Source organism: Gymnogyps californianus, unplaced genomic scaffold, assembly GCF_018139145.2.
Source record: "Gymnogyps californianus isolate 813 unplaced genomic scaffold, ASM1813914v2 HiC_scaffold_79, whole genome shotgun sequence".
Taxonomy (NCBI): Eukaryota; Metazoa; Chordata; class Aves; order Accipitriformes; family Cathartidae; genus Gymnogyps; species Gymnogyps californianus.
Genome location: NW_026114472.1, coordinates 48,250 through 66,035, shown reverse-complemented (window position 1 = coordinate 66,035; position 17,786 = coordinate 48,250). Strand labels below are relative to the sequence as shown.

Below are 17,786 nucleotides of genomic sequence, written 5' to 3'. Positions count from 1 at the left end.
ATCCCCAACTAAATTCAACGTCATCTCCACTCTCCCCAGTCTTGATCTGTAATATATCACATATGTATAGGTATGTACATTATATATGTCTTTTTTATATATATATTTATGCAGTAGCAAATACGTCTGCAAATTATTAAAAACAATGAAAACGACTGACAAGTGGTTTGAATTTGGGCAACCTGCTCCAATGCTTACTGACCTTCAAGATAAAAAATCTTTTCCTTATATCCAGTCTGGACCTCTTTTGTTTCAATTTATGCCCCTTGTCTCTCATTCTCCTACCATGCACTGCTGTGAAGAGACTATCTCTCTGTTCTTGCTCTCACAGGGCAAGTGCTCCAGCCCTTGTCCATCTTGATGGCCATATGCTGAACTCACTCCACTTTGTCACTGTCTTTCCTATATTGTGAAAGGGGGTGCCCAAAACTAGATGTCCAGGTGTGGTCTAATGAGTGCTGAGTAGAGAAGGCTAATCACTTCTCTAATTGACTGGCTGTGCTCTTGTTAAGAGAGCTCAGGATGCTGTTGGTCTTCCTTGCAGGGCAGGGCACATCTCTAATGAGATTGTCAGTGATGTAACCCTAGGGACCATGGGACTATGTCCGTTTCACCAACTGAGCTTCAGTCCCCTTGATATTTAGCCAGGCATGTTTATTTTTATAAAAGGGAGGAGGTGCATCTAACAGCAGCTGCTATATTTGGCTACTTCACAGGCAACAGGTTTTCTCCCTTTTTGACAACATGACCTACAAATCTGATTGTTTTCTGACCATTTAAAGGTGAAATTATATGATTGTTCTAAAGATAGATCCCTAATTACCCTTTAAAATCCTTCTTTAGAAGGGTTTCCAGAAATTGTAATGTATTTACCCTGCTCATTGTCATGTCCTGACATGACTGAACAGGCTCCAGAAGGATTATTGTGATATCGGGCTTTTAAAAATATTTATGTGGGAAGAATTTTTCTTCTTGATTTTATGAGTCTGCAAGAGCCACATTTTTAGGAGTGACTCATATTTTTACCCCACCCCTTCAAACTAAGATCCCTGTCCAAATTATCAATAACCAGGTTTTCAGTTTTTCTAATCACAGGCATTTTCATAAATATGTTTTCCAGCAATATTTCTACTCCCCTTATTTCATTAATTAAAACACAAGCATATTTTCCCATCTCCCACCCAAGAGTGGATCAAGAGTTCAGACGGGTCATTGGGCAGGGGCCCCAGAAGCCAGAATTAGATCAGGCTTTAGGCAATCTATGATATGATTCAAATCTCACGGAGTGAATGTAACTCTTCTGAGGGACTGCAGAAGGCTCTTCACAGAGATCTCCAGGATTCAGGATACTCTTTTGAAGACCATTAATGGTGAATGCTCTGCTGGCAGACCCAGAAGAATTTATCAGCAGCCACACTATAATATGAAGGTATGTCATTCCCATTGATGTTGATGAGAAAAGAAGCCAGTTGATCATCTCCCTGTCCATTGTGGGTAGTTGAAAACACAGAGGTCTTACATGGACACTGAAAGGATGTAACAGCTGGTTGGATCTGGAACAGTATGTTATCTTCCAGCTTAAAATGTACTTGTATAACTCCTTCCTTTCTCCTCTTGGTACCCAGCATACTTCAGTGCCAGTTCACAACCTCCTGGTCTAGATATTAAGAGATTTTCTCTTTTCTATTTCTTTCCCAAATGACTCACTACATATGAGGAGGTTTTTTTCCTTTTGATTTCACTTTTTTTAGTTTTGTTAGCTGTTTTTTACACAGTGGCCTCCATACAAAGTAAAGTATTGGTTTGAAAATCATGGCCTAAAATTGTTCATCACTACTACTTCCTTGTGAACAGAATCTTCTGGACTGTCCCAGAAGAGAAGCTTCAAGTCTTTCTATATCTATTGGGTTGCCCCAACCTACCCATAATGAGGTATCAGGTGTGCAACGACATAAAGGGGAGAGATAGTTAATGTAAGTAATGATTAACAGGAGCAAGTTGTGGATTCTGTACATTGCTACAGCAAGAATGGATCTATTTCAGAGGCTCCCTAGGACATGAGAGAACTGATAAAAAAATAGTCACTAGTCACTAGTACAATTCACAGCGCACCTTCCTGATCTGTTTTCCTTTTTTTTTTCTTGATTAGCCCAGGAAGGAATTTACATTCCCACTATGAAATATTATCAAAAGGAAGGTCACCTTTTATGATGCTTGTCTCCGATAGACCAAGAAGGACAACTGGTTATTTCAGAAGCTGCAGTGTTCATACATGGCTGCTTTATCAAGAACCCACAAATTCAGTGGGATCCAAGAGAGAACCTGGGAGCAAAGAAATTAAGATTAAGATAAGAAATGGATTGTAACGTGGCTGGTGGGAGCTTCACTAGTTATTTTCATCTTGTTTATATTGTACAACTCCAACAAAACAAACGTAAGAATAGCCTTCATCTTGATTCATCAACACTCTCAGTGCATCTTTAACTGAGCTCCTACTTAGATAGCACTCATAACTTGTGTAAAACCTACACTAAGCTCATTCTTTTCTTCTGGTTTTACACTGGCAGAAGAACTTGTCTCCTCAAAAGTTCATCTGCTTTTTCCAACTGTGTACTTTCTCCATAAACCTTATGTTGGCCTATCATGATATCAAACCTTTACAAGAAAGGCTCGGAAAGCAAGTCAAGAAGAGTTACTTCCATTTCTGAAAGCAGTTACGAAATTGCTTCAATTCTCATCATCATTCAAAAAAAGACAAAATACCATTCACTTATCTATGACTGACTCCTCACTGGCTCGTTTGTTCTTTGTGATGAAGATCATCATCTGGGTTGGAACATTATGCTTCTTTTAGAAGAACCACAATGCTTCTTGTCCACAGCAGACATGTATGTATACTGATCCAATATTTGATTCATGGGGTCTCCAAAGAACAGCTGAAGCCTGAATCCTTCACTTCTTCCATCCATTCATTGGCTGAGTTCAACTCCTACTTAGCAGAAAGGGTAGAACCACAGTCCACAGCATCAGACAAATAGTTGATCATCCTTTATACAAGCTCTGTTTACAGGAAAAAGAGAAGTTTTTAGTGTTAGCTCCATTCTTAGGATGAGAAAACTGTTGTGGTTTTCTATAGCAGATTTTTGCTTCTTGTTTATCTCTTTTTAGAAAAAGTTGCTCCTGATCAGGTGCCCTGGTTCCAGATGTATGTATAAGTCAAAACTCCAGATCTAACCATGTAGTAATTTAAACTGTCCAAATTCTAGTCGAATCTTGAATCTTAACCTTGTGCTTTCAATGATGTGAGTCATGACAGTAATTTCTGTATAAAAAAAACCCGAAAGAGATTGTGAAAGAGAAGAATCATAGGAAGAAAAGTCCTTCTTGGTTTCAACCACCATATTCAGGGTCAGCATCTAGAGCCCTCGACCTTCTTCAGAGAAGATACTGCTTTGAGGCAGTATCTGGCGAGTATTCAACTGACAATGCACAATAACAGGGACCACTTCTCTGCACATTCCAGCTCACACTGCCTCAATGTATAGAAGTAGTTTCATGCATGGAAGACAGAAAGGTAACATAAGGAAAATGCATGTGTATTTCAAGCTACCTTCTGCACTGTGTGTTCTGACCTTTAGAGAAAGTTAATCATTCCATCTACTTTCACTCTTCATTTAATTTCCCCTTCCCATCTGTTCAGTTTCTCTCAGCTGGAAGCAAGATAAAGAATGAGTACCTTGTGAAGAACTCAGCTGTCTCAGTGGTCTGCAGCCCACACTTTGGGGCCATTTATTATAAGGCATTGTCACCTCTATCACAACTGTTACCGCAGTCCATGCCAGATTAGTAGGCAAGAACTGATTTTCTAAATATCTGAAATGTGAAATGAACAATAGACAGATATGCCCTATCAGAAGGGACTGTTCTGATCCTTTGGACTGAACTCTGAAATAACACATGCCAGATACCTCAGCTCATGTGACAGGTTCAAACCTTCTGCTTGAGTTATAGCATCCATTTTAGACAGTCTCTTAATCAAGATTTCATGTGATAGGTGCTCCACCCCTACTGCTAAACAAGATGTACCAAAATAGTTACTTACCTTCACTATTTAAAAAAAAAGCAGATTCAGTGTCTTATTTCCATTTTAAATTTGTCAAACGTCTGCTTCCATCCAGAAGAAATCATCAAGCTCTTTTTTTCTATATTAAAAAAACATGTTCTATTAGAAATTATTTATAGACTATGGTCAGAAGACTGTTTAACCTTCTCGTCGATAAACTATGGCAACTCATTACTTTTTCAGACCTAGAATTATTCTTCTAGTTCTGAATAATTTCTTAAACTTATTTTTTGTACAGAAATCACCAGAACTAAATGCAGAATTCCAGTAAGGATCTTTCCTGAGCCATACTCAGAGGTAACATCACCTTGCTACTTCTAAATGATATTCCCCAGAGATTGGCTTCATCCCAAGACTGTACTCAGTCTTGGGACTTTGAGTATTTCAACATAATCCTGGGAGCTCATGTATTTGGCTGTTATGACACCCATGTTCTTCTTAGAAGCAGTGTTTTTCTAGTGAAGATTTCCCCTTTTTATCAGTGACTCACTTTTTCCTGTGGATACTTAATTTTGCATTTTGTTGGATTAAAATGAACACTCTTTAACTGAGTCCAGCCTATGCAGTGGCCCAGGTCAACATGACTTGCTTCTGTCATTATTTATCGCTCCACCATTTTTGTATGATTGGCAAATTTTACCAGTAATTACTTTAGATGTCTTCCAGGTAATGTTAGAGAAACTGAATAGCACAGAGCTTTCAGCATGCTCCTGGAGGAGCCTACTAGAAACTCCTCAATATTGTAAGTCACAATTTACTTTTTTTTTGGTGGTCTATCTATTATCAAATTTTTATGAAGTTTGATATGGGCTGCTTTCATTTTCTATAAAGAAGGGCTCTCTCAAATACTCTAGAAAAGTTTAAGTATACACAATGAAAACTTACTTTATTAACCAAACTTGCAATTTCATGCAATCAGGTTAGATGCTATTTTCCATGAAACCATGATGATTGGTATTAATTGTACACCTTTTAATTCTTTGCCATAGAAGCTCATATCAAAATTTTCATAATTTTACTTAGGCTTATGAAAGATTAACTAAGTTTACCACGTCATCTAGTTTACATCCTTAAAAATCAATAATAGCGGGTTTTTTTTTCCTGGAACACTTTGAATGTTTTCTAATATTCCATAAATTTCTAAAATGAACATTAATGGTTCAGCAAATTTCTGAGCCAATTCTTCCGATATTCCTAGATTCCAATTATCTCATTCCATAGATGTGAAATATTTAATAGTAGTTGTTTAGCATAGTCTTCAGGTCATACATTACAAAATGGGTGGATGGATGGCATGGATAACTGGATAGACGGATCTCACCTGGACATGAGTAAACATCAGTGGAAGATTAAATATTCCAAAAAGTCATCCAATGGTATTAGACACCAGATAACAGCTGAAGTGCTCTGCCCTTGGTCTGCAGACATACTCCTGTATTGAGTATTCCAGTACCCATAAATCACCTTACAATACAATATGTTCCAATGCACACATACATTATAGAGCTACTTACATACAGATTTTATCCTGAAATTCTTTACAGCACTAAAAAATTGCAAGACAGAATCTAGTACATCATGTAAAGAATATAGCAAGGTAAAGACCTTGCAAGGCAATTGAAGGAAAAACCCCCATTCTCTGATAAGACTAATAAGCATAGAGAAAGTGGAACTGAGCAATCTTAGAAGTGAAATGGACTGAAGTAGCAGGGAAGTGCTGAGGTGTAGGTGGCCAGGTCCCGATGGGGGAAGAAGGGTGGGAGCGCCTCCCCAGCACCCTTCCTGCAGAGAAGACTCCTTTGATTTGAATGCCTTATCATTGCCTTCCCAGCAGAAAATGCCTCCCTGACATTCTTAGATCTCACCATTCAGTTGGTAAAAAAAGCAAGCAAGCCATGCGCTAACAGGACATTATATTAGTAACCAATTCCTTAATTTCTAACTCAAATGCTTGGGGGAAGGAAAGGAGTGGGGCCTCTGGTCTAACCAATTGCCAATGCTTTCTGCAGCTTCCTCCATCTTAGTAGTCTGGCCCAGGCCCCCTCTTATGTCCTGGGTAGCAGCACTGTGGATGCAAGGGAAGCAAGGGGCATGACTTCTGCACTAGTACCCAAGCCACATGCACGATGTTTCTTCTCTTTCACTGCATGGGCATTTGCCTTCCACAGGCTGAGACACATCCTTACTCCTCTGTAATTCTCATTTCCCTCTAGTGAGATGAATATGAGTTGAATGACAAGAGGGAAAAGTTCAGAAGAATGAGATCCTCTCCTTAGCTAGTGGCTTTAATAACAGAAGGAATAAGAAGTGCCAAGAAAGAGCCATCATGGCAGTCAGACAAATACACTGACAGCCAGAACCAGAAAAATGTATCATCTCTGGCCTAAAAAAGCTAATAAGCACCAATGTCTATTTGTTTCTTTTGCAATGTCTTGCAAAGTGCATCTCAGAGATGGTAGTTTTGTGCAGCAAGTATCTGGAACATAGATCCAATAACTCTTCTTAGTTTTAAGACAAGTTAAATATTTGTTTCTTTGAGGTTCCTCTTCTTTCCATTGCCTGAGACCAGCCTAGTTACATGAGTGGACCTGCTGTAGAACCATCTGCCCGCAATGCAGGAATCTAGATCAAAAGCTTGCATCTCGACCTGTCATTCATGGTGGTCTTCACTTCTGATTTAGGGGATGCTCAGTGTCGTTACCAAGCATTGGGCTCCATCTAAAGGAAGGCTTCTGCTGAAGAGAGACAACATGTTATTCACACCTGGTAGCACATCATCAAAAGGCTGGTTTGCACATTAACTGCTAATTCTCCTTGCAGCATGCAAAGAGAAACAGAAAACTCAGAAAGACAAATTAGGGATTCATGGGAAACTAAAGATGTGCTCATTCAGGATTGCACTTTGTGCACAAGCTAATTCATGGCCATGCAGAGACATTACTCACTGTGAATGAAAAGTTTACAGTTGCAAAACAGTTTTCAAATGCACTCTGAGATACATTGCTAATTCCCTTCTTTATCATCTCAGCGCATTAAAACAGAAAAACAGCCCTTAAGCAATATCAGTTACATAAAGCCATTGGGGATCATGCTGGTATCATGAGAAGGGCATGAAGCTCTCTCAGCATGCCGCACTACCAAGACTTCCTGTGGAAGAAATGGGGAGAAACCAAAGCACCCGCCAAGATGCTACCCCAGTTTCTGCCCACTAATCATTTACACAATCATGCAGAAAAAGAATAGGCCAGGAGAACTCATGGACTCCAATGTCAGTACCTTCCTGGAAGATGCTGTGCAGAATCAGGAAGATTAGATGTCCTGAGCTGCAGTCCTAGCAGATTTTTTCATTCTTTGCTGCTTTGATAAATCATGTATTAGAACAGCCTTTTTACATAATCCCTGGGAAAAAAAAAGAAAAAAACAAGAAAAAAACAAGAAAAAACCCCATCCCCCATAAAATAGATTTATCACAAAAGCCTGTTCTCCTACCAACCATCTTCAGACCAGAACATATATTTCTCTGATTATTAATTAACTGATGCACAGAAACAGCTTCAGGAATTTTAACCTCTCCCTTTCTCTTTTGTCCTTCAAGAGAGTAGATCACAATGCATGGGGTGGTGTTCAAAACACAGATAGCTTTTTGAGCAACTGTAGTACTAGCATCATGCTTTAAGCCCTATAGTCAAGGGTTCAAACATTAAAGCCATTCAGAAAGCAAGTATTTAAGCTTTTTTACCAGTACGCACATTCTGTTCCTAGTCATACATCTTTAAATCTGGCATAGCACCATTAACACTGCTGACATTGATGTGGAGAAACAAAAATAGTTTACTGCCAATAGTGCACGTAACAACAACAAAAAAGTCATATAATCTGCCAGTAGGTATTTAACCTGAAAAGAGAAAGGAATATGATATTGTTAGCACAGCTTGTCTGGCTATCTACCTATCCCTTATCACTGTGACATCTCAACTCTCAGGATAAGCCATAGCTTTTCTTCTTTTTGGAGTCCGTCCAGATACCTTCAACAATATGAAATACAACTCCACATAACATGAAGGGGGAGAGTCAAATGCACCAAAAACTTCTGAGCATATCAAGCCCCCTGAAAGTAAAACAGTCAGATGAAGCTAGAGGAATTAGCTGCTCTGTCCCTAGGATGTGCTCAGAAAGAAAATGCAAAATTATGGGCATTTGCTCTCCTCCTCCTCTCTCCCCAGCCCTCCCATCCCAGCGCCTCCACCCTCAGCAGCTAGCCAGTAGAGATTTTTATATTACAGCAGTGGATATCACCACAACTAGAGAGGAAAAAATAAACAATCCAAATCTGGTCCAAATCTGTAGGCAACTGATATACCAATAGCATCAGAGTACAACTCCCAGCTTCATTATCTGGTCTAAATGAAATATAGTGAGCAACTGCACTTGTGATCTCTCTTATTAGTCCCATTTGTTAAAAATGCTGTATTATTTACAGCTTTGCACAGAATAAGGGAATGGCCTTAGAATTCCATCTTAAAAGCAAAGTAATGATAAAAAGTAGTGTAGCTTTGTGAGCTTATCTAAAGGCAAGGTTCTTGTAAAGGTACAACTGTATCAGCATCCCAGCACTAGGGCTTATCACCTGACTAAAGGTCTAGTCTTGGCAAAAGTACACAAATAGTAGACTTCCATCATACTTGGCAGCATTTCTGGTGGGGTTTACATGCATTAGGAGTTTGATTCAGCCATTAACATCACTTTGGGGAGTCACTCACCCAGCCATTAGCCACTTAACATCTTACTTTGAGATGTCAGTCCCAATTGCAGAACCAGTTAAATCCCACAGTAGATGTACCTGGGTTTAAGCTAGGTGCCTTCCTTCATTGCAGTCAGCGCTGGTCCCTACTACATAGCTAGTGGGACTTGATTCATTTGAGTACAGCTAGGAGTGTCTAAAAAAAAGAGAGAAATTGTGTCCTACACTCCACTGACTATGTTGTCTTGGCCGCCACTGATTATTTTAGGATCCCAAAGTTATATTTGCTCACAAATGGATGCACGTATAGACACACTCTAGATATGCACGTTTAGTCAGTAGGAGGTATATTGCAACAGGACCAGTTACAAGAGTACAAATCAAAGTTCACAGGCAAGCTAGGTTCTCTAAAGATATGATATAAGCAATTATCCAACTGCAGCCAACTCACCTTTGATATTTGGTAGCTGTGTATATATTAGTAAAGTAAACATACCTGACACTTTCCTCTGGCACAGAAGAGCCCACGCACAAACTATTAAATTCTCTTACTTTCCAGAATATCATGGCCACATCCAATCTAACTAGTGAAAATAGCCTCTGTCCTGTGCTAATACTCAGACTTTGTCCAGGAATTGTTTGGAGTTAGGCACAAGCCATAACTATGTCAAGGACCTTTCTAAAAATTCAGTGGTAGAGATGATTGGGTTCCATTTTCTCTGAACTTCCCTGGCACAGTTTTAATTTACTGTTATAGATATAGCTGATGGGTCTTGGACAGGAGTATTAGCAATCCAGAGGTGATTTTTAAAAAGAACTGGCTTTCACTACATCCTATATTCAAAGATGTGAGGTAGCTAGACAGCAAATTTCAAGTTGAATCTCAAATAAAGCATTTCCAAGGGAGCTTCCAGCACTATTTAAAGACCGAATCAACTCAAGTGAAATCAGGAGGTGTTTAGTTTGTTCCTTTGCTGAGATCAAATCATAGGACCTTGTTGACTGATAGATTATTCAACTAGTCAAGTGTAAACTGGGAACATTACCAGGTGCTTACTGGCTAATAAGTGATTACAAAACCAGATCCATTGCCATTTAATAATACCCCAGCTCATTACTCACCATAACTCTCCAGTTTTCTGTCTAGAGATTGATGAGTGCTGTGAGGCTTGAGCAACACTTTTGCTCACATCTTCAGAGCTGCAGTGTTGGTACCTCCTCATCCAGGTGGTTGTGAGGAAAACTGCATGGAGAGGCCATTACTTGGAGCCTCGGCTTCAAGACAGGAGGACAAAGAGAGATGCCTGTTTATTCCATTGGCCTCCCTCTTAAAACCACATCTGCCACACTCAGTAAACCTGTTGTCTCACTTTGAGGCTAAGATCATATGTTTTATGACCTCTCATAAACTTATGTTATTAGCCAAAGGCAGGTAGTACAGCTTTAACGCAAGAGTGAGGAGGTGTCTTTGCATATATATGTGTGTATGCATGCGTATGTCTGTCTTTTTCAAATGCAAGTGACTATGATGTCATCTGTGAGACTTACTTTCGAAGAGTAACTAGACCAGGGAGGAGGTGCTGCTGAATGCAATCACAGTACAGCCCAAGGCTGTAAGCCATGCCTGGTGCTGTTGTCAGGAGCAGGTATATACCTGGCAGCAAATGCTGAACATTATCTTTTTGAGGGGCTTGCAAACTGTCTCTTCATTTCAGCCTGTCTATTGACACTGGGTTCCTAGGGTTGATTTGTGTTGCCAGAGCTTTGCAGGGGTGGCAAAACAGATGGCTTTGTCTGGAGTGCAGGCTGGTCCAGGCTAGTCTTACTCAGGGTTTGTACTCAGAAATGTTGTTGGCACACAGGGACATTTCTGGCAAAGGTAGCAGAGGCAATTCTTGTACAATGTGATGGCCCCCTGCCTCACTAATATCTCAGACCCATGGTCACTCCAGCTAAAGTCATATACAGTCTGGGCAAATGAGGCCTCTTCCTGGAGCTAATATAAAAAAAGAAGAAAAAAATAAACCCACACCAAAAAACGTCTCCAAAGCTGAATGCATTAGATGCATTTCATTCTGCATGGTTCTGACTTATCTTGGCACTTCTGATCCCCAGAGAGCAAGTCTTCCATTGAGACAGAGAATGTCATTTTAGGTGGCCTGTAGATACAATATTCAGTCACTATGGGTGTTTCTCCTGCTGGATGCACTCCATGGCTGAGTGGATGATTTGCTGGCAAGGTATGAAACTACTTATGGAAACCATGTTTGGAAAGCACTAGTGTTCATCTTTCTCAACTGCAGAGTCAACATAAAGTCTGCAGAAATTGCCAGTTAATAAAGCTCCTCATATTGCTTAAGTGGCCAACAATCAAACTATTCATGCCAATGAATACCATAATGGAGAACTTATTAAATTCACATTTTACTTATATGGCCATAATAAGGAAGTAGCAGTAGGTATATCAGGTTCTCTTCATCGTGAATATTGGAAGGCAGAGGAAAGGTTATCTTGGTCAGTGAAGGAGGGTCTAGAGGTTTACCCCAGTCATGATGGAGGGAAAAAGATCAAGACAGAGTGCCTTGAGAACATGCATCGTATCTGCTTATACCCAGCTCAAAGGTGAACCAAATCTTGTGTGTGCTCGTACTGTGGTACCAGCATTTGGATCTCCGTGCTTCACATAGTCTTGTGTCCAAACTGGCACTCAGACCAGGCACTGCGTCCTGGAACACTGATCTGTAACAACCCCTCCTACCCTTTGTCCCCCTTTGGCAACCATCCTCGCCTCACTTTCCTGCCCACCCACCCTCCTACCTACTCCCTCCCTCCCACTGCCCTCACCCCCTTCCCCATGTTCATTCTCAGTGGTCGTTGCATATATGTGCCTTGGCCCATTAAGCCCCCTGCCTTGCCTCATGTTTTGACAGGTTTTGTGAGTTTTGACAATCCTGCCAGTGCCCAAGCTGCTATCCAGGCTATGAACGGCTTCCAGATTGGCATGAAGAGGCTGAAGGTGCAGCTGAAGAGGCCAAAGGATGCTAATCGTCCCTACTGAAGAGTTGTGGGAACCACTGGATACAAAGTACTAGCACAGGTAACTGCATGGGAAAGGGGGTGTCAGCTGTGATTATAGCCTCTCTTTGTGTTGTAGACTCTCAAAAAGATTCAGCTCTGCGACTCTCTAGCTTCTGCCTTTTTCACTTAGGTCTTTGGCTAGAGGCACACTGCACAGACACGCACCCACACATAAACCAGAAACAGTTTGTGAGTGCGTCTCTTTAGAAAAAGAGGTGGAAGGATGCTTAACGAGGGATGAGCCAAGTTCCCCACCCCAGGGGCATCCTGCATCTCTAGAAAGTCTTCCTGGTCACTAGAGGAGAGCCAGCAGCTGTCCTGATTCCCCTTGCTCAGCCAAAGAGAGCATTTTTGGTCACTGAAGAAAAACTACAATTAAGAGATGGGACTGGGCTGCATTTTAATCCCAGGTGACTGGACTGGGACAGTGTCTGTCTCAATAGCTCTGTGTTGCAAATGTTTTAAAGCATTATTCATTCTTCATGCTGTATAGTCTGTATCCAATTTCATCCCAGCATAACTTTATGTAAATATGTCTCCCTGACAACTAAATAACCCCTAATTTCTTTCTTCCCAAGACCAAGAAATTAATAGAAAGATCCATGCTCACTTCTTGCTCAGTTACTGTTAACTTCTGTGTGTAGATAAACCCAACCAAAGCCACGGAAGCTTTGCTTAAGTGAGGACCTAGACAAATCTTAACAAGGGTCTCATTGTTAGACTCATGTACTTTGTGTTGTTGGAAAGGAGCCTGCTTGATGCTCCAAGGGAACTTCTAATACATGTAACAGTGTCAAAAATATCAGAAGCAGCAGCTTGTTTCGTTGGAATCCCAGCCAATCACCAACAACAAAAATGGAGCTGTTTCCAAAAAAATGGAAATATTTTCCACCACTGGCTGGCTTTTCCATTAGATAATTCTTAGAGAAATAGAAATATAAAACCGTATGTGTTTGTTACAGAGACAGGAAGTCTCCCTGCTGTTAAAACTGTTCCAAACCAGAGATTCCCCAATAAATCCAGCACCCAGGGTGGCCCTAAGCTGCAACAAGCAGTTTGCACTCCCAAATTAGTGATAGATGGATTAGGTGACCTTTCTAGGCCATTATAGCTGTAATATCTAAGATTCAGTGATTCTGATTCAGGCCTTTTTTGACCCATCTAAGGTACAGCCAGGAAATCCTTATCTTCAGCCTTCCCAAAGAACTTCCACAAATGAAGTGCTCTAATTTTTCACTGGTATCTCTAATATCTTTGAAAAAATATATTGTTCCAGTTGTCAGAGCAATATCCTTTCCACTGAGAATTAAGGAATGGGGTCAAAATGTCTTTGAAAGAGATGCTGCACTGAAGACAACATGAAGCGGATTAAGAAACCTTTCAATAAACATATTAGGTGCATCTGCAAGATACAGCCTCCATAGTTTAGACTCTCCTTTATATGTGACTACATGAAGATAACTGTCAATGCATTTTCCCTCTTCAAATACCTCTTTTCTTTTCCTTGCTTATGACAAGGACTCTTCGAAGCTTGAAACCAAAATATGTTTCCATATCCAAATGCTTTTTGCTTCATCACACTGGTCTTTGTTGGGGAGATTTTCAATAACAGCTGCAAAGGGATTGAGGAACACAAGTGTCTCCCTAGTTGTTTGGCACCAAGCAATAGCTTTATATTGTAGCATAGTTGTGATCACTTAAGATATGCTTGATTCTTATGGTTGTGTAAGAAAGTGCAGGGCTTTAGACCTCTGTGTTGTTAAAGAATCACTGGTATGCGTCTATGGTGTTTTCATTATCATGGCTCATTATGAAGTTCTCTGCCTCTACCTTTTCATGATCAGGGTGATGTTGAGGTCTCAGCTTATTTCCTATAAAAATATTACTCAGTAGCAGGACTAGGACTTGTTGTTTGGGGTTTTCCCCCCCAATAAATTATACAAAAAGGAATCAGATGGTAAAATGGCAATAAAGTTCCAAATCTCTGTTAGAGCATTTTTTTCTGTTGGTTTCTCTTGTTTCTGAGGTGGTTGTAGCAAAAAATAAAAGGAGGTGGGTGGGGAGAAAGCACAAGCAAGAGAGGAGGATCATTTGAGGCAACTCTGCCAAAATCTATATAATCTATTACAAATCACCTCTCAGGAGGAGGAAGCAAGGATTAAGAGGCACTTCATGTGTCTTTCAGATAGTAAATGCACAAAATAATGAAGAAAAAACCAACCCTCAAATCCACAGCTCCCTTGGCTGGCCATTCCTACAAGCCCTTAGCTACCCTGTGGTACAACAAAGTTGCAGGCAAAGCCTGCAGAGCCTGGAGGTGTGCATGAGCCCTCCACATGGCCAGCACCGCAGAGGACTGCTAGGGCAGGCAGAAAGACAAACTCCTTTGATTGTCCCTGTGGGAACAGAAATGATCTGTGTAATTCCAGCCCTCTGCACTCCACTAGCTCCCCAGTGCCTAGAAAAAACCCATAATTCACAGCTCTTCCAGTATTAAAGATTTAACAGAGCAGCACAGAAGTATCCAGCTGATAGATCAATAAAAGACATTGCACAGAAGAGCAGTGAAAATCCTGTCCATTCCCCTTCTGTGGCTTCATTTCAGCGACTGATCATTAGCAAAGTGTTATTTACAACCTCAGATGATAGATACTCTTCTGTTGAAGTTTTATTTAAAGCTAAACATGGAGAGATGTTTAGGTGGGACTAACATGGAGCCCTGACTGGCATGACAGAGTGAGTGAGACAAAGTGAGTGAGGCGAAAGTAAAGCAGAAGAGTGAAAAAAAAATGGTCAACAGTAAGATTTTTTTTTAACTGTGCTGCTAAGAGTAGTGACAAAACATAAAAAAGAATGCATTATCCAGGCAACCTGCTTCTCCACAATGCCAAGGGAAATAACATAGGCCAAAGCTCGAATACAAAAAAAAAAAAAAAATGTTCAGATCCTCCTTCACAGCTTCTTGAGCATGTGCTAATGTGTGGTTTATTGTAGGTGTGAGATGCTTGTTTTTGCAGCTGGTTGGAATAGGTGATATATTTTCCCAGAGGAAATGTCTTTTTTTTTTTTTCATTGGAATGTATAGGTTACCAAACTGGAAAACTTTGCATTTTTCCTTTTTCTGTACTCTAATAAGAGGAAAAAATCAAAACATCTCATTTTAAAGTAAGCAGACATTATCAGCCAAAAATAAAACAAAGAAGCAAAATTCCAAATGTGCATAAAAAAGAGATGTGAATGGAAAATTTCTGACTGTCTCTTGTCATTTCAGATCACTTCAATGCAAAGTCTAAAGAAAGTATATTTTTATGGAATTTTGGTTTGCTCATTTCTCTCAGATAGACTTGTATTACCTCCAGTGAGAAGCTATTCTGCAATTGCATTGATCTCACTGTTGTCTATTAGGCTGTTCATCTTGAGATGCTGACTAAATACCCTTTATCAGGATCTAATCCCATTTCTTGTAGTTATGCCTCTTACAAACATGCTAATCAATTCCTCTTCCTCTTGCACAGATTATTGTCATTTCCCTCCTTTAGTCATCACTTAGATCATTTAGGACTTGCTTACATTATGAAAATTTGCACTAGTATAACTACATCAAAACAGTACTCCAGCACAAGCTTTAATATAAGTGAATAAAGTAAGAAAAGAATCAGCAGAGCTTCATTTGGGAAAGTCTGTTTAGGTACTGGAAAAAATATCAGCTCAGCCAATTTTTTTTTCCTTTGGATTACTTTTGCTTTTAATTTCCACTGACAACTGTGATTATATTAAATGTTCCCCTCACTGTGTTTGTAACCCAAACTTTGCACTGTTGTGCTTAAACATGAGAGAATGGAAGTGAATGTTACTGGGGGAGTCTGAAACAGAACTACTGAAGGTGTTTGCAAAATTGAGATGGAAACCCTCTCATTTTTCTGTCTGATCATTTTTAACCCATCTGCCCATTTAAATTACTAATAACTTTATTATGGTAAAATTCTCATGTCTGTTCTATAAACCAGAGTTTCGATACCAGAGCATGCAAAATCCCATTTGCTAATTATTGTAGTTATTCTAAGATTGGCACACAATATAATGCACTGATGGAAAATGACAATAATTAATTACTGCCTTTACTCCAAAATTACAATCAGTAATTACTGCTCTGAGACTGAATTCCATTCAGCAATATTTGGAACTTGTTCTTCCTCAAAGCAGGGCAGCTTTTCAGGAGTATTGCTGTGTTTGCATTTAAATGACTCCATGTAGGTTACTAACGGATCAGCACTGTTTATCATGGGAGTGATAGAGCAGCACAATGCAATACCATAACACTTTCCTTCAGTTTGGAGCATGAATTCTTCATTAAAACCCATGTCCCCCTTTTTTTTTTAAATGTTAGATAAAGCAATTATTTATCAATTAAAAATAGATATGAAAGCAGCCTCCCATTTCTCATCCCACTGTGATGTAGTTGGTCCTGATACTCTAAAGTAAACTTTCTGAGGCTTGTGAGAACTCTTCCCAATGACCCAGCCAGCAAAGAGCCTTCTGAGTTGTCCCTACTGTGAAAACACCAGGAGCTTGTTATGGTTGTGCCACCTTTGAAGGCTTCCAACAGCAAAACCCCCAAAGCCCCAGGGTTGGCTGGAGGGGAGGTAGTGTTATATTCAGCCACTTGACCAACAGGATTACTATGGGATCTCATATGGACCATGTCATGCAAATTGACGGAGTAGGTCAGATTTAGAGCCTTTCTGAGCTGAACAGTGTGGGCTTTGATTGCTTCAGTTAATGGGAAGCTGCAGTAACCTGAAGGCAGTAACCTTTGAAGGAACTTTTTTATTAGGTTCAGCCAGCACAGAGATTTGCTGGGCCAGTGCACGAGGGACTGCAACGTGAAGAAAAAAACTGGGAAATGTAGACAAAAGAAAGGGCAGATGTTTTAAGCAGCAGTGATTTGAAATGAGAGCCAAAGAGATGGACAAACACAGGAGACACCCATAGCCAAAATGTTTGTTCCAGCAGCAGCAAACACTGACAGGATGCAATCCTCTGCTAAATAAAATAGGTACAAAGAAAATGAGAGAGAGGAAAGACCCACAATGAAAGAGGCTTGTGAAAATCCAGGATGAGGTTTAAAAACAAGTATGGTCATTTTCCTACAGCATCTTCAAATAAGTGACAAGTCAGCAAAATCTTTTGATACTGGGGCACTGGGGAGACCAGTACCCATGAATGAGTGGACAGGAAAGATGCATGTTATCAATTTGCAAATGCACATACTTGGGGAGAGAGAGCAAAGGGAAGTCGTTTGAAGCTTAGTGTATGAGACCACAAAGGTCTAGGACTTCAGGCAAGCAATGTTCTTAGACAGCCCTATGCGTCATATGCTTGAATACTGATAGATCTGGCTCTGGTGTGTTTAGTCAAAAGAAAACATCAGCATCACGAACACGCTTTTTTTGTCCAGATAAAGACAATATGGACAGTACTGGCCAAAGGCAGGGCACGGCCCTCTGGCCCTAAAGAAAAGTGAATTAGCGGAGAAGGTTAATGTGGGAAACTGGAAACTGCCAATAAAGTCAGTTACAAGTCAGCTCCAACACATGGTTCACAGGACTCTGGTCACTTGCGTAGCATTGATCAGTAGGCTGAAAATGATTTGATTTTTTTTTTTGCTACTGACCTTTGAGAGCTACTGCAGAACCATGAATTGAAGCTGTATGGGGTCGTGTTTGGCACTTACACTGTATAAAGAAAAAGGAGGCTAAAAAAACTCCGTGAAATTTAGTCTGCAGGGCAAAACTGCTACAGGAGTTGGCAAGAATATTAATAAGGGGTTGCAGAGTGCTCCAT

General features: G+C 40.2%; 1 protein-coding gene across 1 annotated transcript in view; it reads left to right on the top strand.

Annotated features, from left to right (window-relative positions):
* LOC127029119 (CUGBP Elav-like family member 4) overlaps positions 1 to 11,922 on the top strand; it is a gene marked incomplete at its 5' end in the record, with an annotated part of 74,084 nt that extends 62,162 nt beyond the window's left edge. Inside the window, 1 exon segment of the mRNA XM_050914765.1 lies at positions 11,795 to 11,922. Within this exon segment, the coding sequence (XP_050770722.1) occupies positions 11,795 to 11,922 (128 nt within the window).
* Positions 11,923 to 17,786: the final 5,864 nt, after the last annotated feature.